The sequence below is a fragment of the Arvicola amphibius genome, chromosome 1 (assembly GCF_903992535.2).
Source record: "Arvicola amphibius chromosome 1, mArvAmp1.2, whole genome shotgun sequence".
In the NCBI taxonomy this organism is placed as follows: Eukaryota; Metazoa; Chordata; class Mammalia; order Rodentia; family Cricetidae; genus Arvicola; species Arvicola amphibius.
Window position 1 is genome coordinate 187,102,706 of NC_052047.1, and position 24,251 is coordinate 187,126,956.

The 24,251-nt window shown below is 53.5% G+C and overlaps 1 protein-coding gene across 1 annotated transcript in view; it reads right to left on the reverse strand.

Moving 5' to 3' along the window:
• Sh3pxd2a (SH3 and PX domains 2A) overlaps window positions 1-24,251 on the reverse strand; it is a 203,038-nt gene that overhangs the window by 76,395 nt on the left and 102,392 nt on the right. The window contains 1 exon segment of the mRNA XM_038321072.2: window positions 4,355-4,383. Coding sequence (XP_038177000.1) covers window positions 4,355-4,383 — 29 coding nt within the window.

Genomic DNA, 24,251 nt, shown 5'->3' on the forward strand with positions numbered 1-24,251 from the left:
GCCACCCTCTCCAGACTCTCACGGGGAGATGCGGGCATTCATAGTCTCCAAACCTCTCAACAGTGGGTGGAGCTTGTACCGGTGCAAACCCTACAGCCAAGGTTTTCAGGGTGGTGGGAGATGGACAGGAAGCAAGAATATGCACATGACAGCTTGAGGGGTCAGCAACAGGAAAGGAGACAGAGAGGGCGAGGTTGGGGTAGTTTCTCTGAGATGGTATGCAACAGAGCAAAAATCTCAAAAGGGAGCCAGCCATGGGGAAAATGGAGGAAAATTACTCCAGGTCAAGGGTGCAGCAAGTACAAACCACGCAAAGGAATGAGCTTGACGTCTGAGGGCCGAGGACGACCTCGTGGTGGAGCAGGTTTGACTGGGTGGGGAGTGTGTTGGGGCAGAGCCCAAGTCAGAAAGGCAGCAGGGGTCAATTATGCAAGACTCTGTAAGCCAGAAGAAAGGAGTTCTTCACCCTGTGGAAGTCCCTGGGGGAATTTCAGCAGGTGTGGAATGTAACTTTGAGAGTGCCCCCTAGCTTCGCTATGGGGAATGGCAACTGAGGGGAGTCTTCTGGAGAAGTGAGTGGACCTGGAGGTGAAGTCCATAGGAGGAGGGAGGAAGGGCCTAAAGATGACCTTTAGTGATAGGCAGATACTACCAAGTCCTGGCAAAGAAAGACCGAGGAAGAAAGAGGTATGCTGGGAGAGATGCAGGTGAAAGTCAGACCACACTCTCCTCTGTCCGGGTCAAAAGTCACCCCGCCTCCTCCACAAGGCTGTAAACCACCTGACATCATCCTCCCCAGGTCTGCCCAAGCCTCGCTTCTGATTTTTTTGTGGGGTGGGGTGGGAGTGAGGGTGGGAGTGGGAGCAGGATCTTGACAACCAAAGCAGCAGCTGTTGCCTCAGCAGGGACGGTTCATGGGGATGGTTCATTTCAGAGTGCAATATGAGTATACGAGTAACCACAACCAAGAACACCGATCCAGGTTTCCCCCAAATAACAGGTTCCAGAGAGGCAGCAATCTGTCTATAGTAACTGGAGCAAAGAAAGTCCTAAAGTTATATGCTTTTCAAACACACTGGATGCATCAGGTTGCCAGGCAACAGCTGTATGGGGAGTGGGGGGGGGGAGGGCTCCGCTATAGGCTTCAGAAATATCTGACGGTACCCTTAGCCTTTGGCTGGCGGGAAGTAGGACTCCATTCATATATTCCAAATGATTTACCTAGTGGCTGCAAAGATGTTAGGTCACATGCAGAGGAGGGCGACAAAGGGCTGCTGATGAGGCTGAAGATGCACCAGACAGTTAGGCTCTTGTAACACCGCAACCTCTCCACACCACCGAGGTTCTCTTCAGTCAGTCTTTGCTGACGTAGCTTCTTTCTAGGAATTCTAGAAATCGTTCATAGTCTCACATAACCAAGGCTGGCCTGGAGCGTATCATAGAGCCAAGTATCGTTGGCTCTATCATAGAAGCCAGGCACCCCTCTTGACTTCTGACCCTCCTGTTACACTTCCTGAGTGGTGAGGATGCAGGCACACACCAGACTGGGTGTATTCGGTGTGGGGACTAAAACTAGGTTTTGCACAGGCTAAGTGAGCATCCTGACCCCAGCCATCCCTCCGAAGTCCTAAGTGACATGCACCTGCTCCCTGAGCAGGAGACAGAGGACAACCTGGCCCCAACGGCCAGACCGTGTCTCTAGACAACTGGTTCCACCATCAGCAAGGGTCTTCCGAGGAGCCAAGCTTTGGAACTAGGCTGGAAAGCAAAAGATAAGAAAAGGCATCCCTCTTCCGTGTGAGCAATCCTGAGAGGCTTCACCGCAGCGCCGGGGTAAGCCCTAAACCTGGACTCTGATTCTGCATGTACCCAGAGTCGAGGACCATCACCAGATTGGAGTTTTAGGTTTCTCCTTGCAAAAGCCATGAGCAGTGTGGCTCAGCGGACCACGAAAAGTAAAGTTCTGGGCGCGGGAGCTCACTGAGTAGCAGTGCTGCGGTGGGCAGTGATCTAAGCACACCCACAGTATCAACTGATCCAGTCTCCATCACTGCCACCTACGTGTGTGTTAGGGCTCTCCAGAGAAACAGGCCAAGACGATGTGCATATAGAAAAAAAAACTTTGAAGTTGGCACATGTGACTGTGGAAGCTTGTTGAGTACCAAGTCTGTGATGAGAGAGGCCAGGTGGGAGCCTGGGAACCGGCTGCAGTCAAGTCCAAAGGCAAGCTACAGCAGAGCACCTGGTGTGTGTGTGTGTGTGTGTGTGTGTGTGTGTGTGTGTGTGCATGCTTGAGTGTGTGTTCCATTAAGGCCTCCAACTGACTGCATGAGGCTCACCCACATTAGAGAGGGTAATTGGATTTATTCAGGGTTCACTGATTTAAATGTTGATTTCATTAAACAACAACATCATAGAAACACACAGATTAAGGGCTGACCAAGCACCAAGGCCCACCTGAGGACATACGAAGATAACGATCTAAAGAAAAACAGCTAACCACCACAAAGTGATGTAAACATCCCTAATTTACGAAGACAGAATGGGTCCTGGGAGGGAGAAATCTCCCATGAGTCACAGAGAAGAGGAGCCTGGTTCCAAATGCCTGATGCCTGGCTCCAGCCTGCCATTTTAACCATGACATTAAGTGGCCATTACCATAAGCATACCAATGTAAATTAAATTTCCTCATCCGACCTTTGCCTGGATGAAAATGGAAGGCAGAGAAACTGAAGAGGTAGCCTGGGTGGGGCACGGAGGAGTGGGCAGGTCCCCCAACTTAAACCGGAGGACCCCAGGGATAATGCTATATATACTAATGCTACCGCTACAGTATCATACAGTACTATATATAGTATTATTCACATATTATTTCATAGGTTTTATTGGGCGCTAAGAGCTATTGTATATCACATGAGACAGGCATCCTCATTATTTATTGTTTTAAGCATAACGGCAACAAGAGACTTCCCAAGGCCAAACAGGAAGCTGGGGTTCAGCAATAACAAGCGGTTGGTTATCCCAGCCCCAGTTTTGCCCCTCCAGCCCGGTTCTCCCTGGGGCTCTGGCTGGCAGTGCTGATGACCAAACTTTTCAGGCTCCTGTCACAGAAAGAAGAGCCTCACTGCTGCAGAGCTACCTGAGCTACCCTGGCCCAGCTGTCAGTCATCTGCACACACATCCTACCCCACAACTAAGTGCACAAGCATGCTTCAACATGCTTCAGCCTATGGCCCACGGAGGACACCCAGCCTATGCACAGTTATCAGCAGGACCACCCATGTCCGCACAACCCAACCCGTGGCCTCCCACACACAGACACAAGACAGCATGTGTACACCTAGCACATCCAAACCTATGTTTACAAAGACACAGAATACAATTACTTCCACCTCAGCTCCCACCTATGCAGCGGCACACAAGCCTCTACTTGGTCCACAGTCCCTGGCATTGAGATATAGGAGCCTTGAACACAGCCCCAAGGGTCAGACTCTTCAGGAGACTGTCCACAACGCTGCCCCACCATGACACATACAGGAAACAGACGTGCCAATATAGCTCGCTTTGTCTGCCCCAGCCCCGCACCCCAAAACTCACCAACTCATCGCGCTAACAAAAGATCACCCTCCCCCAACTAACTACACCCCACCCACACCCAGGCGGTGTGCCATTTGGGAGAGCCTCCCCCACCCAGAAAGAATTTTCTTTGGCCCTCCTGGGATAGTGTCGGAAGATAACCTCGCTCTTGCTTGGGAAGTACCTACACCTGCTCCCGAAGCCACCCCCCCACCCCCAGCTCTGCAAACTACTGCAGCTGACCCCACAGCCCTGAGCAGCGCAAGCTCAGAGTTGGGGGAGGGTTCGGGTCAGTGGTGAGGTGCAGCAATCCCGAGTCTCTCAAGAGCAACCCCTTTTCTGTTCCCTCTCACTTTCCCACGCTGAAGAACCTGCATATCCACAAACTCTCCCATCGTAGTGCGAAGGACGAACGGGAAAGCCACAGAGGTAGCCAGCAGTGGCTCCTGCAGCTGGGATGCAGGATACGGCTGCAGATGCTGCAGGTGCTTAAGCCGTTTCCGAGACACCCCCTACCCCATGCACCCCTATTCCCATCCAGGAGTCAGAAGGACTAAGGAGGAGAATGAAGGTGTACGTGGCAGAGAACTTGGAGGGCAAAGGACGGGGGGGGGGCGGCAATAGATGTGCACCCCCACCCCGGGGCAGGCAGGATGATAGTGCCGCAGGCCAGAAAGGCATTCCCCCCCACCCCCGCCCGCGAAAGTCCTGCGTAGGATCAGAGGGACAAGTGCATGTAGCTGGAAGGTGAGAAAAATAGGCGCTGAGATTCTCTTACCTGATTTCCTTTTGGAACTGCCATAATCTCTGAAAAAGAAACAACAACAAATAGACATGGTTAGGGTGGGCGGGGGGCACAGAGCTGCAGCCTTGGGCCGCACACCGGTGCGCTGTGGCAGCTCCCGGCGCCTCTGCTCATGTGATGCCGCGGCTCTGTGAGCCGCGCGCTCCGCAGTTGCACGCACTGCGCGTTGCGATACCCGCCCGCCGGCCCGGCAGCCCGGCCTCCCCACGGCGCAATTGGCCTCCTCGCCCCGCCCTGTCGCTCCGCAGACCGCGCCCCGGCCTGCCCAAAGGGGCTCACCTTTCCCTAATCCTCAATAGATCCAATAAGGCTATCAGATTCCAGTGCGCTTGCTAAACAGGGAAACTGAGGCTACCGGAGGGTGGGCGATGGCTAGAACCCAGGTTCTGACCATTGGCGGACCCACTCCCCACTGCTGGAACACTCCACCTCCCAATACTTCGCCTCGCTAGACCAGTAGCGACTTCCTCAGCAAGCTTTCATTCCTTCAGTTAGTTTGTTCGACCCTTTGATTCCATGGTGTCCTCCCCCATCCCCCAAGGCTCCTTAAGGCACACACTAGCTGCTTTAACCCACTCAATCTTTTGGGACTGGCGCAAGTGGGGGGCAAACATTGCCTGCGGGAACAATATTTATCATCTGTAGTTCCTTTTTTTGAAAGGCTAAATAAGGCTGACACTGGGTCTTCTCTTAGAACACTCTGCAGGGGTACCTAGGAAGCTGGGAGTGGTAGGAGTGAAGACTGAGCTTCTAAAGTGAGCACTAGGTTCTAATCCTGTCACTTAAAATAACTGTTGAACCAGAAGCATATAGTCCCTCCCCTCTTCCAGCTGCCCTGCTTGGAGTCTGCCCAGTTCTGCCCTCGAGGCACAGGTCGATCTAGGGTCAGTAACAAGCAGAGGCAGACACCCCAAATCTGGCTGCTCTGCCAGTACCCTCCATTCCCCCATCTTCTCTCCCCCAGTCTCATGGAATTCCTAAAATCTGAATTCTGGTAACTCTCAGGAGCCAGTTTTGGGACCTATCTGGAGACAAGAGGAACTGCCCTCCTGGTCCCTGGGGACCAAAGAAAATACCACTTACTACCTATTTTTGGCCAAGCAAACTAGCTAGCAGGATCTGCTCCCAGGAGAAGGGTCTCAGCGGGGAAGGGCAGGCAGCCTTGAGGTCCTGAGGGCGTGGCCTTAGGCAACAGGAAAGATGATTGGCCTATAGAAGCAGAGTGGCAGGGACAGTCCCGACTCCCTCTCCCCAGCTTTTGGGCAGGGTCTGGGAAGCTGCATTTCTTGTTAGGTATTGAGACAGCCTCACTACGTAGTCCAGGCTGGTCTTGAACTTTCGCTTGCCTCTGCCTCCTGAGTGCTAGAATGAGGCCCTGGGGCGATGAAAATCTGCAGGGCCTGTGGGGCAGAGGTTGCACTGTTAGGAAGGGTGGAGAGTAGGGCTTGGTGACACAAATCTGTATCCCATCACTCGGAAGAGGGCGGGCTCTCATCCTGCCCCCTTGATGTGCTAGCTAGTTTTTATGTCAACTTGACACAGATAGAATCATCAGAGAGGAGGGAGCCTCAACCGAGAAAATGCCTCCAGAAAATCAGGCTGCAGGCAAGCTTGTAGGGCATGTTCTTAATCAGTGATTGATGGGGGAGGGCCCAGCCATGGTGGGTGGGGCCATCTCTGGGGTGATGGTCCAGGGTTCTATAACAAAGCAGGCTGAGCAAGCCACGAGGAGCAAGCCAGTAAGCAGCATCCCTCCATGGCCTCTGTGTCAGCTCCTGCTCCAGGTTCCTGCCCCACTTGAGTTTCTGTTCTTACTTCCTCTAATGATGAACAGTGATACGGAAGGGTGAGCCACATAATCCCTTTCCTCCCCAATTCACTCGTGGTGTTTCATCGCTGGGACACTTGCTGAGCCCCAGCCCACCTCTGCCACCAGTTCCCCCTCTGTGATCAGATGTGGGGAGAGCTCCCAGTAGGGAAAGGATTGGTATGTGGTGGCTGTTTCCCACCCAGAGAGGAAATTCCTTTTCCGAGATTTTCCACTGAGGCTGGCCAAGGGGAAGAGCAGGCCACTGCTGGCAATTCAGAGCCGCCATTTTCCCAAAGGGCTTGCAGTGTTCTAGAACTCCACAGTACACTGGCCATTCCCAGGGCTGCCAGTGGCCAAGCAGGAGTGGCGCCCTCCCTTCAGTGGCCTCCTCCTCCATTCTGAAGGCTGTCTGGGATTGTCTTCGAGCTGGTTAGCAGCCCCAGTGGGGAGGCAGGCTGGCTGTCCCCGTGGGACGGGGACAGAGGAACGAGGCACATGTCACCAAGCACCACACTGAAGCTCAGGCTGACCATTCAACAGAACCATGTAGAAATCTGGCTAGAAACCCAGGGTGGAGCCACCCACGCCTACTTGGTTATCTGTGTTCCCAAAATGCTTCCTTGGGATTCTGAGGCTGGGCCAGGGTTGCACAAGCACCAGTACCAGCACCAGCCACACCTTAGGGGCCTTCATATGAAGCAGGAGCAATGCTCAAATTTCCCAAAAGGCTTCCAGACAGAGCCTCTGGGCTTGTCTTGCCATCAGAGTCTGTAGCCCTCTACTCAGGACTCCTGGATCTCTCTCCCTGGCAACGCTATGTTCTCCCCTTTCAGGTAAGAAGGGCAAGGCTTATAGACACTTCCTTGTCCAACATCAGTCAATGAGTGGCTGTGGTTGGGTTGGGCCCCAAACCGGGAACCCTGGTTTAGTTCTGAGGCTACGCACAAACTCTCAAGCCCCACCCTCCTGGAGCTGTGGGTGCAGGGGTAGAAGGCAACCCCGGGGAGGAAACACGCAGGAGGAAGGGGAGAGTGGCTCTTGACAGTGGGGGCAGCTGAGTCACAAATGAATGGCAGAGAGGAATCCATAAGGTGCCTGGCCTCCAGCCCAGGAAGGCACTGCCCTAATAGGAAATTCTCAGAGGTTTCCGGCTGGGCCCCTTTCAGCAAAACCATTTGGTATTTTTAACGGCTGAGTGTGCTGAGAAGTAGCTTAGGTATCTGGGACTCCCCCATCCCTGATATAGCAGGTTATGAAAAGGCAGGGCTCCCCCACCTCAGGCACACCCACCTCTCACAGCCCTTCAATCAGTTCTGGCCAGACAGGACGGGTGGGGGGGTCACTCTGTGGGGGGCCCAACAAGTCAGATTCCCTCCTCATTCAGTGGCAGTCTTAAGGTGGTGATGACAGTCGCTCCCTGGGCGTCACAGTCTAGTCTGCCTCTGACTTGCTGCTGAATCACGAAGTCCCAGGGAGCCGGAGGAAGGAGTGGAGGAGGGAGGGCGAGGCTAGCATCTCCCTTTCATGATGCCAGAAGCTAATGTAATTGCAAAGGCCTCCCAGGCTCCATCAGGCTGCTCAGCCTTTTAGCCGGCCAGGGTGACTAGGACAACAGGCATCAGTTGTGCTGAGCAAACTGGAACATGGGACTTGTGGGGAGCAAACTGGGACGACTGTTTCCACAGGCTGGCCTGCAGCAGAGAAGACTGGGGTCCCCCTTCAGCTTCCTATCTGGGTCTGTAAAAGGAGTCACACTGTTTATCTCTGGGTCCTTCCTGCGGAGATGCAACTGAGTTCATGTGAGGCCAAAGCCTCTGGTTCAAAGCTAGGCTGATTGCTGTGGCAATGACCCTGAACTACTTCAGTACTGAACTTCTCCCCCCTCCCCCTCCCAGAATGAGGGCAGTCACAGTCACAGGATGAGGACAGTCACAGACGGTCACAGAACCAACTCCCAGGTTTTGGGGAGGGTGGAATATACAACATTGCTGCACAGGACTAACTATTCTGGAGCCAAACAACAGCCATCTTTGCGAGCTCAGCTGTTGACTGTTTACATCCCTCAGACAGGCGTGGGCAGGGTCATGAGATCCTCCTCTGGGTATCTGGCTGTTCGTACCTCCTGCTGTGTACAACTCTGCCCTAATACACAGGGCCTGAGGGAGGGGCTTGAGTATATAGGCACATGAGGCTAGGGGAAGGGTCTTCATCTATGTGGCCTGGGAACACCATCATCCCTGTTGGGTAAAGACGTTCTGATGTGGCCTTTTGTGGGGGGGGGGGGCACCAGCATTCCAGAAAGTAACCCCTAACCTATGCTTTGTAAGTAAGCCCAATCAATACATTGGCTCTCTAGAGTGAATCGTGCCTTGATTTGCCAGCTGACCCTTAAGGGTCAGGGTAGACAGGGCTTACGTCAGCCCCTGAGGAGGAACTTCAGCAACAGGTGTGCTGAAAAAGGAACGGCCTTGTGATAGTGTTAACTGCTGACTTGACAGACTAGACCGTCCAGGAGACCAGCCTGCAGGCTCACCTGCTAGCCAAATGGCAAAGACTCCTTTAAGCTGGGTGCTTGGCTCAGGAAGATATATCAGCAGGCAAAGGGCTGGCTGCCAATCCTGAAGGTCCAAGTTTGATTCTAGGGAACCACGTGGTAGAAGGAGAGAAATGGCTACCAAAAGTTGTCCTGACTTCATACATATGCTGTAGCGTGCGCGCACACACACACACAGAGAGAGAGAGAGCACTAAAATGTAGTAAATAATGTTTGTAATGTTTTAAAAACTTGGGTGCTGATGAGCCCCTGAATTCAAGTGTGTGTGTGTGTGTGTGTGTGTGTGTGTGTGTGTGTATCACCATTAAGCTGTATCTCCCAGTCCAAGACCTTTTTTATAAGATGGTCCATACATAGTCCAGGATGGTTTTTAACTGGAAAGCCTCCTGCCTTGGACTTCAGAGTTCTGGGATCATGGGTCTGCATCACTATGTGTAGCTTCAGCTTCTCCCTCTTTCTCCCCGTTCACTTCTCTAGGTGAGGCCTGTGCTCTTCCTTGGCCATCCCAGCAAAGCATCTGGTATTAGTGGCAGCAAGGAGGAAGAGGCTGGAGTGAGGGCCGGGAAAAGTTTTGCCTCTTTGTGTTAGCTGCTTGCCTCTGCACCTCCATCCTGTGATGGCTTGTGTGGACCACCAACCTGATACAGGCATCATCCGCCTGCCTCTGCAACTCTCTCCTGTGATGGCTTGTGTGGACCACCAACCTGAACAGACATCATCCGCCTGCCTCTGCACCTCTCTCCTGTGATGGCTAGTGTGCACCACCAATTTGCTGAGGAAAGGAGGGGGGGTCACCCCGTCCATCAAGGTTACCAGTGTGAAAGGGAAGCCAGGAAAAGCAGCTGAGACAGGTGAGAAAAGACTCAGGGGTGTTAAAGCTCGGGGTGGCCATGAGGAAGGCTGCTGTATCCTTGGCAGGTGGAACTTGGCAGCAGCCTGCAGCCTCTCTCCCTCCCTCTCTTCCTCCCATCAGCTAGCGCCTTGGCACCGGAGCACAGGCCTGCACTTCTATCCCAATGTCCTCGCCCTGCTGTCTGCTGGCTGACTTTGGCTGCATGGCCTGGGGTGCCCGTCTGCAGGTCTGCTGCTTCTGCTAAGACTTGCTCGGAAGAAGCAGACTTGGTGCCAGATGGCTGACTTGGGTGACTTTGAGAGCTAGGACACGGGCACTCCTTAGAATATGTGAACTGGGGAAGAATGCATTGTATGTAACCTTGACGGAGGGCTCAGTCTAGGCCAGGAGAGAAAGCCCATAGGCTTTGGAAGCTGCTGCTGTTGAGACCTTAGGGCCTTACAGGCAGACACAAGAGAACCTGGTTCACAGGTCTACGATGCAGGGTACCAATGCTACACAATTCATTGTGGGAGCTAACATTTCCAGACAACTGACCCCAAGAGTAAAAGGCGTGGTGATACTCCAAGTGTGACAGAGATCCTGGGACTGAAGGAGGGCATCCTCAGGGACAAGGCCCTTTTAATCCAAGGACAGGACAGGAACGGGTGGGGGAGGTTCTAGAAGCAGGGACAAGCAACTCCCCACAGAGGTAAGACTGATCATGTGGGCAGAGGTGGGGTGGTGAAGGATGGATGGATGGAGTTTGAGGGTCCTTCTGTGAAACAAACCCAGGAGGGATCAGGCGCAAAGGGGACATGTTCTGAGTTCAGCTGGAGGGAAAGTTTTGGGACAGGAAAGGTAGGCAACAGAGGCTGTGACAAGTGTGGCACTAACTCACCTAACCTAGTTCTGGGCTCTGCTCTGCCATAAAGCCTGGTGGTCCTGGGCCAGCTACTTTAAACGTTTCTTTTTCGGCTGAGTGTTGTAGGGCACACCTGTATCTGCTACTTGGAAGACAGAGGCATGAGAGAATGTTGGGTGTTTCGGGGAGGCAGTCTCATGTAGACCAGGCTGGCCTTAAACTCACTATGTAGCTGAGGATGACTGAAGTCCTGATCCTCCTGTCTGTGCCTTTAAGAAGCTGAGATTATAGGGGCACCCAACCATCCCAACACCCTACCATTCCCAGCACCCCAACACCCTGCCATCCCAGCACCCTATCAAACTCAGCACCCCAGCAACCTACCATTCCCAACACCCTACCATCCCAATACCCTATGAAACCCAGCACCCCAACACCCTACCATCCCAGCACCCCAACACCCTACCATCCCAACACCCTACCGTTCCAACACCCTACTGTCCCAACACCCCAACACCCTGCCATCCTAACACCCTACTGTCCCAACACCCTACCATCCCAACACCCTACCATCCCAACACCCTGCCATCCTAACACCCTACTGTCCCAACACCCTGCCATCCCAGCACCCTACCATCCCAGCACCCTACCATCCCAACACCCTATCATCCCAACACCCTACCGTCCCAGCACCCTATCATTCTCAGCACCCTACCATCCCAGCCAATCAAATGTTGTTTAAATGACAAGCCTCTGTCTGTTCATGAGCTCTCGACTTGCTGCGGCAGATCAACAAGTGCTTCTAAAGGGTAGAATTGGCTAGAACCCATTAGAGTCGTTTATGGTTAAGAGTGTTTTGTGAAATGTCCGTTTCAGTAATCTATCTACCTCTCTGTCTGTCTGTCTGCCTGTCTGTCTGTCTCCCTGTGTTGGGTTGTGATGTGAGATGTTTATTCTCCTCCTCCTCCTCCTCCTCCTCCTCCTTTGTTCTGTTTTTCAAGACATGGTTTCTCGTATAGTCCTGGCTGCCCTGGAACTCACTCTGTAGACCAGACTGGCCTTGAACTCACAGAGATCTGCCTGCCTCTGCCCTCTGAGTGCTGGGATTAAAGGTGTGTGCCACTACTGCCCAGCTGAGATTTATTTCTTAATCAGCAGGGGCATTTTCAAAAACAGCGACAAATTCTCTGGGCTTCCATTTCTCCACTTCTAGGAGGCTACTCCGAGGAGCAGACAGCGCTGCTGTGAGACTCCAATAGAGAAGGAACTTGTTCTTCTAGAAGCCAAGTCAGTGTCTGAGCAAAGGGGGCCCTGGGTCAGCTGAGGTCTGCAAGCTCTGGGAGCTTTCTGCCCCCCATAGCCTGGAGCAGGGTTTCTGTTCTGGCTTTTGAAAGCCTTTGCACAGCATGGTCTCAAGAGGCAGAGACCTCCAGGCAATACAGAGGGTGCATGGATGCCATTCTATGCCCCCATTTGTGCCCCGATCTAAATTGCTGCACTGAAGGCTCTTGTGTCCAACAAGAATCTGGCCTTTCTCTGCAGGATCTGCATCTTCCAGGGTTCTGAGAATGGGCCCCATTGTGACCATGTGGATTTCCCAGAGAGGCCAGATTCCTGCTCTGGGTGAAAAGCTGAATTCCTTGGGGGAAGAAAGGGGTCTTGGGTAATTCAGCCTGTGTCCTAGAGGGGCTAGACGCTATGACCATCATAGACCTCAGAAGACACCCCTACACACACACACACACACACACACACACACAGAGAGAGAGAGAGAGAGAGAGAGAGAGAGAGAGAGAGAGAGAGAGAGAGAGAGAGAGAGAGATTTTGCTTTGTCTCCTCAGCATCCTAAAGAGTCTCTGCTGCTCTTTCCACAGAGAAAAGTCAAAGTGCCGTCTGTCTGCCCCCTCTGACTTGTCCCACCATGGTGGACACAGGCCCTGGGTGTGTTGGAAGCTCAGGGATGGCTCCACAGTGTCTGGGCCTCAGAGCATTAGTATGAAGAGATAGCGGATGGGTTCAAAGTCTGCTCCAGCTACCTGCCTGACACTCTGGAGCTCCCTGAACCTTCAGTTATAAAGGAGCCAGAACAATTCTTGCTTTGCAAACTTGTGGGAGACAAGCAAAACAACGTGCAAAGCTCTTGGTACGGCATTAGGTTACGGTGGAAAAGACTGGAACACGGAAAGGATTCCACCTGGAGGTGCAGGCTCACAAGAGGGGTTAGATCTGCAGAGGGGATGGCGGCCCTCTCTGGGAGACGGAGGTGTAAGACCATGGCCCCATCACATTCGATGCCAACTTAGGGTCATGAGCGCAAACAGACCTTGATTCTCCCTTTGTACCTTCCAAAGAGTCCCACCCAGTGGGGACTCTGACAAGCAACCTGTGGACAGGGTGGGGGACAGAAGACGGATGACAGTTGGCGGATGGATGGATGGATGGATGGACGGACGGACGGACGGACTGACTGATGGATGGATGCGGGTAGAGAACAATGGACAGAACAAGCCTCCAAACATGGAAGGACCTCTTTGACATTCTCTATGTACTTCATAATTGAGCCCCATCACTATACAAATGTTGACTCTTCTACATCCTTCAGAAATCCACGAATCACCTATGGCCAAGAGATAGCCGGAAAAGTCGGCAATAGGATGTCAGGGACCCCAGGGGGATTTTGTGCTGCTCTACGGCAATGGGCCTGCCTCACATCCCTTTTCCTCGGAACTCAGCTTTGTGGTTCTTCCTCCCACACCTTGTCCTCAAGAATTATCGCCCAATCACCCCTTGGTGTCCATCTATCCACCCCACCCATCCTCCATCCTTCATCTACCACACATCCATTATCTGTCCAGCACCCGCTCTTCACCTCCTTCTTTACTGAGGAGTTGTTACAGGCTGATCTCCATGCCTGACGCAGGAGGGTGGCCGGAGAAACACTGTCCTGCCTTAAAGTGCACACCGTCTCGTTACCAAGTGAAGACAAACAGCCAAGGAAAGAAAACGAAGAACTCAATTTGCGATTGGATACCACAGAGCTGTGTCAAGAGTTTACTGTGTGGGAACTCCCAGGGCAGGGAGGTCAGAGTGGCCTGGAGTGGTCAGGAGGGCTGCTTAGAAGAGGCAGACACTTGGGGGCTGTGGAGGAAATGGGAGGAGACTTGGGGTGGAATGGTGCATGACCACAGGGGCAGGGGAGAGGCAGGAAAGGATATAGAGAGCATGCCTGGGTCTCAACTCAGTCTGGTTTCTCTGTTTAGGTAACAGAGTAGGGAGGCGGAGGATGCTTTGCCTCTCTCTAGCTGCCCCAGGTGTTCTGGTCTGTGTGGTGCATAAGACAGACATACAGTCCCACCGCCATGGATGTGCCTGTCATGGATCCCTGGTTGCTGGCTCCTAACCTCCCAGTCCTGACCCAATCTGGTGCCTCAGCCTCCATGTTAAAGGGTGAGAGAAAGGCAGTCTGCGGGCATCTGCTTGGTCACCACACTGCTCTGGCAGGGGCAGGGCCAGGGCCCTGGAGGTCACACAGCCATCTCCCAGGTGGTAGACCCAACATCACAAAGGCAGAAGTACCAACCATGCAGACGTGCCAGGCTCCACGTTACCCACTTTACACTGTCTTTAGTCTCATTTTACTGATGAGACTCAGAGAGGTTAGGCCACTCTCCTGGTGTCACACAGCTGGTAACAAGGAAGCAAGACCGCAAACTAAGTGCTCTCTGTGCTCATGACCGTGGCAGATCTACTGCCCCTGCCATTTCTCTCAGCCCGGAAAGGCCCTCTTCCAGAGGGTCACAGTGTGTTCCAGTCCTGCCCACAGTGCCCAGTGCCCACAGTGCCCCAGTGCCCACAGTGCCCATTGGCACTTTAGGAAGAGCTGTCCAGGAGCTTTCTCTAGAGAGATGGCAATGACTGGCACCTACTGGCATTGCCCAGTGACCATGAGCTACGAAATCCATTAAGGATTCCCACATGTGACTCCCTCAGAAAATGTGACAAGAGCTGGGCGCAGTGGCACACACCCCTAATCAGAGCTCTTGAGAAGCTTAGACAGGAGAATCCCTGCAAGTTGAAGGCCAGCCCAGGCTACAGAATCAATCTCATGCACGCACGCACACATGCATGCACGCACACACTCATGGTACAGAGGGTGCTTACTCTAGTTCAATTCACAATGTCAAAAAAAAAAAAAAAAAAAAGGAACCCCGGAGAATTTTAATTCCATCTGAGACTCTAATTGATAGGAGGACCACAGAGACTTCTTTACTGAGCCGGCTCTTTCCTGCAGCTCAGGTGGAACAGGTTTCTCAAAGAGACTCCTTGAGACAGAAAGTAAGGAACTCAAAGAGCTTCAGGAAGTTCCTGAAACTGATCAGACTCACTGGGTTCCTCCCCTCCCCAGAGTAAACAGTAAAGAGAGCCACTCTCCAGCAAGCCAAACCACAAACAAGAAACAGATTGGGCAACAGCCTGGAGCCACCTGAAGGGACGCTCCCCAACCTGCTAAGCTGCCCGCAGGCTATGCAGTGTGCTCTGTGCGCCCAGCTGGGTGGGCTTTGGTGACGCAGCTGTCTTTGGGTCATTTCTCCTCCTGTCAGCAACCTTTCACCCATACTCCTTTAAGTAACCCCAATAAAACTCACTGGTTCCCCAAGTTGGACTATGGTGGTATCCATACTTTGGTCTGTCATGGGCTCCCTATCTGGGGTGAATGTGTTCAGTCTCCCCAGGGGAAAAAAAATCTGTCACACACATCTCTGAATGTCACTATTTCCAAAGTGATGAGACTCAGAGGTCACACCTCCCGAGGGAGAAACAGTATCTGAATGAGCATAAGAAAGAACTGAGTTAGCGTCTAGGCTCAGTTCAGCTCAATCCTCCTTCCCCTCCATCTCCCCTGCTGGCCACTCTGCATTGGCCCAGTGGTTTCCTGGATGGAAGCTTTTTCAGCGGAGCCAAGATCCATAGGCAAGCTGTTAGCAGCATCTGGGACAGGCGGCCAAAGGTGGGCACTGAGAGGAGAAGAGGAGGTTGGGGCTGCTAGAAAGGACAAGCCTGGGAGGCATGTGTGGAAAGTAGCCGGGCTGAAGTGATGGGCTGACTATCTTTATAGACAGCAAGAGATTCAGGCTCTTTTCAGGTCATTGCTGAAGGGGTCAGCCTTCAACTTGCAGGGATTCTCCTGTCTAAGCTTCTCAAGAACTGTTGGGTCGCAGAGCTGGGCCCCAAGACCCCTGGGATGTGGCTGCTCCTACCCGCTGTCATATATATCCCCAGGAATCTCCTCTGCCGTGACGCTGGCAGGTCTCTTGAGGGCTCCTGGAGCCCAGGCAACAGGAATGACTGCCAAGTCTAGATAGATGTCTTTACTGTGGCAGGCCAAGAGGAGGACTTCATGAGACAGCTCCACAAAGGGGCAGGCGGCTGCCACATTCCACACAGTGGTCTCAGACTGCAGGCCAGGGGCTCACAGCCAAGGGCCTGTGTTGCGGAGGAAACTTGGGGAAGAGCCTCCCCAGGGCAGCTTGGGGGCTTCCCAGTGGCCAACAACTGTGTGTGCTACATTTCTGAGCGTGCCCAAGTGGAAAAGGATTGCTGGACGGATCCAACGGCTACTCTAGCATTGGAGTCACAAGACCTAGGTTTCAGGTCTGGCTTTGCCTCAGTTTCCAGGATTAGACTGGGTTCCCTTAGCTCTAGGTCTCATACAGACCTGACTCCCTCAGGATCTGCCCAGATGGGACAGGAATATGGTGACGAACACTAGTGAGCCGCCCACCCCATCCCCAGTAAACACTGTTTTCCCAAAGGTGGGAGACAGGTGAATAAGCCATCATTAGCGTTGCCAGTACTAATCCAAGGAAAGAACCTTGTATTTGTCAAGCGCCCCCACCGTGGAGCTTCCAAACCATGTCCTTGACTGTGCTGGGCTCAGGACAAGCCTGTGTGGTGGGGGTGCTCCACCCCATTTTGTACAGGCCCATCAAGAGACTGCTCCCTACCCAGCCGTCCCTGTGTATGGGTCCCATGGGTTCTTCAAGGTTCCTGCCCTCCTGGACTGGGCATCTTTGGATCTGTTAGACCTCTTCATGCCCAGTCACTGTACATGGGGCACAAGCAGTCCAGCCCTCCTGGGCGTCCTGGCCTCCTGCAGGCGGCACTGACCTCGTGCCTTGAGACAGTCTCCACTAGGTAGGGGTCAGTCTTCTTGGCAGCACTAACTAGCTGCTCCACTCAATACTGTGTCTGCTGAGTGCCTGGCGGGCCAGGCTCAAGGGACACACTGGCTCCTTGCCTCTGGGGAGTGGAGGACCTGGGGGTGACAGCTGGGAGGAAGATGCCATGGTGGGGTGGCCGTGACAAAGAAGGGAAGAGGAGCGAGTGGTAAATCAGGGGGGAGAGGACAGTAGGGGGAGCTGGGGAGGTAGGCTCCCCAGGAAGAGGCCACCGGTGGGGCTCAGAGGGTTACCCTTAGCGCAGTGGAAAGTCACCCGTGTCTTATTAGACCTCTGGAACACCTTCCCTGGCTGTGTGCCAGTGGGCTATCTGCGGGCTGCAGGGGGCTGTGCACCCCTGTAGTTGGGCGGGCCAGCCTGCAGCTGGAGCTACTGCGTCCTGCAGGGTCGTTACTATTAACACTGGCTCGTGCGCTCTCTCTCTCTCTCTCTCTCTCTCTCTCTCTCTCTCTCTCTCTCTCTCTCTCTCTCTCCTTCCCTCCCCGCTGGCGTCATCTCCCAATGAACTACAAGAACTGGCTGTGACGGATGACAAGCCAAGACACCCGTCTCTGGGGTGACTTCGTCTCAAGGTGTATGCATGATGAGTTCCTCAGAGTCCCTAGCCCGGACCTGATGGCACACCCATAAAATAAGAATAATACAACTTTCAAAAAGAGTGGTAAAAATGCTCCCAAACTGGATCGCAGTGATGTCTGCACAACCGAAACTGTGCCCCTAATCATCAAATCAGCTGTGCACTAATAAAGCCATCTGAAAGGCTGGATGTAGCTGAGTGGCAGAACACTCGCCAAGCACACGCAAGGTCCTGGGTTCTACACCAGAAGAAAACAAGTGAATTTTATAACATGTAAATTACACATTATTAACACCATCTGGGAGAGCCACCGCCCTTCACTCTTCAGGCTAACACCAGCCTGTCCACGAAAAGTCTAGGCTGGGTAGACCCTGAAGTCACCTGTACCCTCCTGGTCACCACTCTCAGAGACAAGTGAGCTGGCCACCTGCTAGGGAGCAGGACGGGATTGATTATGGTGATTATGGTTAGTGGGGGGAGGACTAGATTTTTCTGGCTGTTTCTAGCAACAGGCTCCCTATGTTTGATAGTGCAGGGCATCCTGTACCCACCAGGTGGCGCCCATCCTTAGAGTTTCATCTCAGAGTAAGACCCAGGGACTCTGGAGGCCAGAGGTAAGGCCTCCAGAAGCACTCTTGGGGTCTCTATAGACGCGCGCCTTTGCGGTGTGCAGTACAGCGAGTTGCCTCATCTGAAGAGGGATCACTAGCGTCACAGGAGAATACAGTACCATCGCAGGTAGCTGTAATACTCCATTTTACCACCAGGTGGCGAAAGATACACACAGATCTGAAGTCAGGCACTGATTCTAAGCATCCCAAAGTTAGGCTGATGCTCAAGCAGCTTACAGACTGCAAGGGGAAAGGGCCGTGAGGTTTTCACAGAGCTTGTCCCTTGCTCCGGGGTTGTGCCTATTAGTTTCCCCGTTCTTACAGCCATTAGACCTGAGTTGTTCACACCTGGACCACAGAAATAGCCACCTAGTTTTGACCGGACCACAGGGGGAACCCAGAGATCCCAGATTCTGTCCCCATCCTGATGCCAGTGTCCATGCAGCTAGCCACTGCCTCACACCCACTTCCTCTCAGAGTGCTTCTTTCTAAGGCTCCTTCAGAGACAGACTCTGTCCTGAGGTTTGCTGTGACTCCCTCTGGCCTGGGTGCCCCCATCTGCTACCTGACTTGAGTAGCTTGCTCTACCACAGTCTCGGCTTGAACACTCTCTCCTTGACTCCGGCCCCTGGGCCTCCACTGTAAATGGTCAGAGAGCCTCCTGCCTGGTGTCAGCAGAGAAGGCCTGCCACAGGGAACCTAAGACCCAGGTTTACATTCAGTTCTGACACCATCGGGGAGTTACAGACAGAGCAGCCAGCAATGGTAAGAATGAAGCTTTGGGCTCTGGGGGGAGAGGGACTCACCTGTCCAGGTAGACATGCCTGGGGGCGGGGCTCACCTGTCCATCTGGAGATGATGCCTGGGGGAGAGGCTCACCTGTCCACCTGGAGATGCTTCGGGGTGGAGAGAGCTCACCTGTCCATCTGGACATGCCTCGGGGTGGGGAGAGCTCACCTGTCCATCTGGAGATGCCTCGGGGTGGGGAGAGCTCACCTGTCCATCTGGAGATGCCTCAGGGTGGGGAGAGCTCACCTGTCCATCTGGACATGCCTGGAGCGGGGAGCTCACCTATCCATCTGGAGATGCCTGAGTGGGGGCTCACTTATCCAGCTGGAGATACCTACTGGAAGGTAGGAAGCTCACTAGTTCAGCTAGAGATGCTGCGGGGGGACGAGGGGGGACGACTCATCTATATAGCTGGAGATACCTGGGGGTGGGGGAACCATATCACTTGTCCAGCTGGAGATGCCACAGTTCCTAGGTCCAGCTGGCTCTCCTGTCTACTTCGATGAAGAGGTTTTCTGTGCATTAGCCAGTGGCTGCAGTTGGGGGCTGGAAGGACAGTGTGGCCCACGGCCCCGGCTAGATAATGATGTCAGATGAGCAGAGCTGCCTAGCTGAGGGTCTAAACCAAGACATAGCCTAGGGCAGGGCTGTCTCTCTACCCTCAGTTCCCAAGCCAGAAGCAGTCCACTGAAGGTCACAGCAGAGCTGGCTGTCCAATTCTATCTCTATAACTAACCTAAGGTAAGACTCCAACATATGGGCAGACTTGAGTTCATTGGCCCATGCAGCTCCTGGCATACAGTAGATGCTCAATAAATACCCAGGAGTAAAGGGAGTCTGCAGGGGAGACTCTCATGGCTCTTCCTCCCAGGGGGAGGTAGGAAAGAGGAGAGGCAAGCAGCTGGGACACGCTCCACACTCAGCCTCGATCGCTGTACCCAGCCCATGCTATGTCTGCGACACTTATAGAAAAAGGAAGGCCATGTCGTGAAGCCACTGCCACCAAGGTCCTGCTGCCAGTCACAATGCAGCCTGGACACTAAGATGTCACAGGTAAGCTTACTCAATGCCTTGTCAGTAGGCCTGGAGCTCCAATGGGCTCGAGGATGTGAGGGCTCCAAAAGTAGTCACCCCAAACTCTCAGGAACCTGGCTGTGCTGCCAAGATGGCCTTACTCTGCCTCCTTGCTGGGTCTGAGGCAAGGCTAATAGTTTCTCCTGACTGAGACCACCACCTTCTCCACAGGGAAATGCAGTGACTGACCATCTCCTCTTGGTCCTGAGCAAACCACAATCACCAAGAACAAAATGGGAGGAGCTGTCTGTAGGGAGTCTCTCCGCATCCGACCGCATCCTTCCCCAACCCACCTGTTCTGTGACCCCCGACCTGTTCTGTACCCCCCAACAGCTCTGTACCCCCTTCCCTGGAAAACCTCATCCCTGTATGCCGGTTTGTCCCCTGAGACAGCCTCTCCCTGCCCCCACATCCAGTGCTCTGGTCAACTGGACTGCAGCCTAAGACTACGCCCTGTATGCCTGATCCTGTCCCAAGGGCAGAGCCACCACAGGGATGCAGGGTGCTTGCCAAGGGTGCCATGGCTGGTGATGGCGGCAGGTGCTGGAGGTGGACTTGGCTTCACGGAGAGCAAAGTGGGCTGGGATAGGGACTTTCCAGCAACATTTAAACCCCGAGGCCGGTGGGGGGCAAGATGATTCTGGGCCCTACCGCCTCCCACCTCGAATCTCTGTGAACACTGGGACATTGTTTGGGGCCTCAACAGAGGGTTCTGTGGCCCTGAGGCTGAAGAACAAAAACTAGTTTAGCAGGGCTCTGCCTGTCCCATGAAATTTCAAGAATTTCATCGGAGCCCTGACAGGCTGGGCAGCGTGAGGAGTGAATGATCGGAGAGGCCTGAGCCCAGAGCTCACTGCCTGAAGGGGTCCCCATAGAGGCCAAGCTAACAAGGGGTGCTGAGTGAGCACGAGGGGCCCGAGGGCAGTGACCTGGACAATGGGGTGTGTTTGTGGGGGGTGGGATGGGGCACCTCACATTTGTCCAGGTTCATCTCTGTTGTTAGAACAAATTCAACCTTCCCAGAGTATGTCTAAACTGAACTCCGTCTAGTTTCAAGTGTGGCTTTTAGATTTTCAATTTCAAAATCTTAATTATTTGTGTGTGCAGGCAATGTGCCATGGCGTATGTGGAGGTCAGGAGATGTTTGTAGGAATCAGATCTCTCCTTCCACCGTATGGGTCCCTGGATTAAACTCAGGTCACCAGGATTTTACCCACCAAGCCGCCTTGCTGATTCATCCTTTTTAAATTCTTCTTCTGAAGACGAGGTGTCATGTAGGATGTCTGTACAGTTGGATATAATGTTAGTGGGAGCAGCCTCACACCTGCTTGGCAAGCACCGGGCTATATCCCTACTTCCAAGGATGGCATTAACCTTACATCTCTCTCCTCAACCCATGTGTCACATGGCTCCCCAGAGTCCACACAGACAGATAGACTAAGAAGCCCCATCATGAGCCTCGCTTGCCCACTGACCCCTTGTGACTACAAGGCAGGGGGCCTGGCCCGGGGGGAGGGGGGAGGTCTGAAGGCGGCCTGCTCTCAGGCATCTAAGGACAGACACGTGTTTTAAGATGTGCCTCCCTGCTTCCTGGCTGTGTAGAGCTTTGGGTTCACCATTTGCTAACCAGAATCAAAGAATCTTCCTCAGGTGGCCCAAGAGGAAAATGACGTAATATTGTGTGGGGTACGCAGGGGGAGGTCAGTACAATGGACACTCTTTCTGCTGCTCTCCTTTCTCATCAGGAGGCTCACACAAGAACATGCACGCATGTGCATACGTACACACACACACACACACACACACCTCTTTTTATATGCTAGCATTCTAAGAACACACAGCTACAGGTGGAATGTCAGTCAAATTCACTATGACAGCATTAGGTGGCAGGGCCTTAGGAGGTGAGCAACATATATGGGTGGGATCAGTGTCTTGTAAGAGAGTCCAGAGAGGGGGCTGGAGACATGGTTCAGTGTGAGCATTAGCCATTCTTCCAGAGGACCCTGGTTCAATGCTCAGCACCCATATGGCAGCTCAGAACCGTCTAAAACTCCAGTCCCCTGGGATCTGACATCTTCACACAGACAAATATGCAGGCAAAGAAAAACCAATGTGCATAAAATAAAAATAAATAAAACAAGAAAAGAGAGGGAGGGCCCAGAGAGAGCTCGATATGGAATCAAGATGGCTGCCTACGAAGCAGGAAGTAGGCCCATCTTTGCCATCCCAGGGCCCCACATCCTAAGACCACCTAATACTGCTGTGATACAGTCTCCAGTACATGGGGCCGGGGCCCCTGGCAGTCTGCTAACAAGTCTGTGAATAGGCTACAACTGGTGTCGTGGTGAGTTCTATAAAGAAAGGGGGAGCAGTCGGGGTGAGCAGGTTCTGGGAGTCAGAGAAGGAAGGCAAGGCTGTTCTCACGGAGAAGGTGGTACGAGGGGCTGGTTCTGTTAGGAGCTGAGCACCCCACAAAGGCCCAAAGTGTGCACGGCCATCAGGTCTGAGAGGAGAACACGGGGCCAAGTGACAGGAGCCGGACAGCGACAAGGAACAGGCGTGATCACAGGGTGAGAGCTTGGACTCTGAGTGACAGAAAGACTGAACATGGGGGGGGGGGGTCGTCACATGATCTAATCATGGGAGCTGAGGAGACCCGGGAGACCAAACAGGAGGCCGAGGATCCACAGAACAGATGGTGACGGGCTGGCCCCAGGGCAGTCACGAAGATGGCTAGACTCAGACCAAACTCAGAGACAGGCTGAAGGAAGCACCTGCAGGATTTGCTGAGGGGTAGCTGAAGACTTGACGCGAAGATACTACAAAGAAGGCCTGGGGTTGAGGTGTGGGCGAGGGGCTTCTAAAAGAGCACTCTGTTCCCTGTCGTGCAGAGATGTGCACGGGCCAGTGTGCTCACAGTCAGAGGGGGAACCACAGCCCCAGAACCACCTTCCTGGGGCGGCTGCAGACAATGCCACACCAGGCCTGCTCTGTGCCAGGCCCATCAAAGGGGTCTTGAGGACATAACTTTCTGTACCAGACCACTGGTCTTAAAGAGCAGCAGCCGGGCACCAAAGTGGCCAGTGAGGGGATCAAAGCCTAGAGCAGCACTTCCTACCTCCCCCCGAGGCTGACCTGTCCAAACCTTGTTTTCCCTATGGAATGGCAAAGACCTCCCTGACCCCACAAAACGGAAGAGCCCCCTGCAGCAGCGTGCTCGTGAGGGGTCAGAGAGACCAGGTTGTCTGCAAAATTCCAACACGATGCATAGGCTTTGATGATTTGATAACTCTCTTCAGAGTCGACACAAGTCAAAATATTCTGTTACCTGACCCGTATTTATGTTTCAGGGTGGAGGGGCTGGGGCATGAACAGTGGCCCAGAAAGGTAAGCAGCCCTCAGGGAGGGGAGGCACTTGGCTAATAAATCATCAGGCAGTCGGCCCAGGGTCATATAAAGGCCTGGGTTCTTTCACAAGGACTAAGTGGGACACAGTCTCTCTTGAGGAGGGAGGAGGGATCCAGAGGCCGTGCAGAGATGGGTCAGGACTGGGCGACCCCTCTGCTGTACTTCTTGAGCCACAGGTCTATCCAGTACTGCTTCGAGGCGGAGGCAGCTAGCTCCTGTCTCCATGGTGACATAGAAGGCCTCATGCTTTTTACCCTGTCCCTGCTGTGCTGTGCTCTGCGAGGCAGAACATGACCTGAGTCACTGTCCATGCGGTCCCCAGGCTTTTGCAGCCATAGGGTGAGCATTTACTGCATGCTAGTGGCGCTCACCGGGTTATCTCAGGGGTCCCTTTCGCCCACCACCATGTACTCAGCAATAGATTGCTAGAGATCAGAAAACAGAATTCTAGAAGCTGCACAAATGATCAAAGCGCCTTAGGCGACAATGCCTGACTCCAGAGTGTGACCCAGAACAGTCATTACTCATTACCAAGACTGCTGTGTGGGAGCTGCCCCTCCGGGAGGGAGCGCGGGAGGTGGGCCCAAGGCTGCTCTATTGTACAGCATCGGCTCACGCATGTTGCATGAAATGGGGCCCATTTATTTAGCTGACTGGCAAGAAGCAGGGGCTGGAATAAAGGTGGGGTTCACTGATTCCAGCCATTAACACCCCCCTCTTGCCCTGATCGGGATGTTCCACCATTCAGGAGCAGTGCTCTCCCTACCATTATGAGGGACGGGGCCGGGGGAAGGGGGAGAAAGGCCACCAGCTGGAAACAAGCAATAGCAGGTTGGGACCCAGGGCCATGGTCATCCTAGAAAGTGAAGAAGGATCAAGAACAGGGTGGGGAGGACCCAAAAGACAGAAGAACCAGGATCACAGAGTCCCCAGAATGGAGGCAACCTGCAGAGGTAGACAGTGTGGACTCATCTGAAACCTGGGGATGCTGTTGTAAGACTACTTCCTCATGCATCATATGCAGTGGGAGTCTCCATCACCTGGGTAGAGCCCCTACCCCCTTTCAGACAGGATCTCACTATGCAGGCCTGATTAACCTTGAACTCACAAA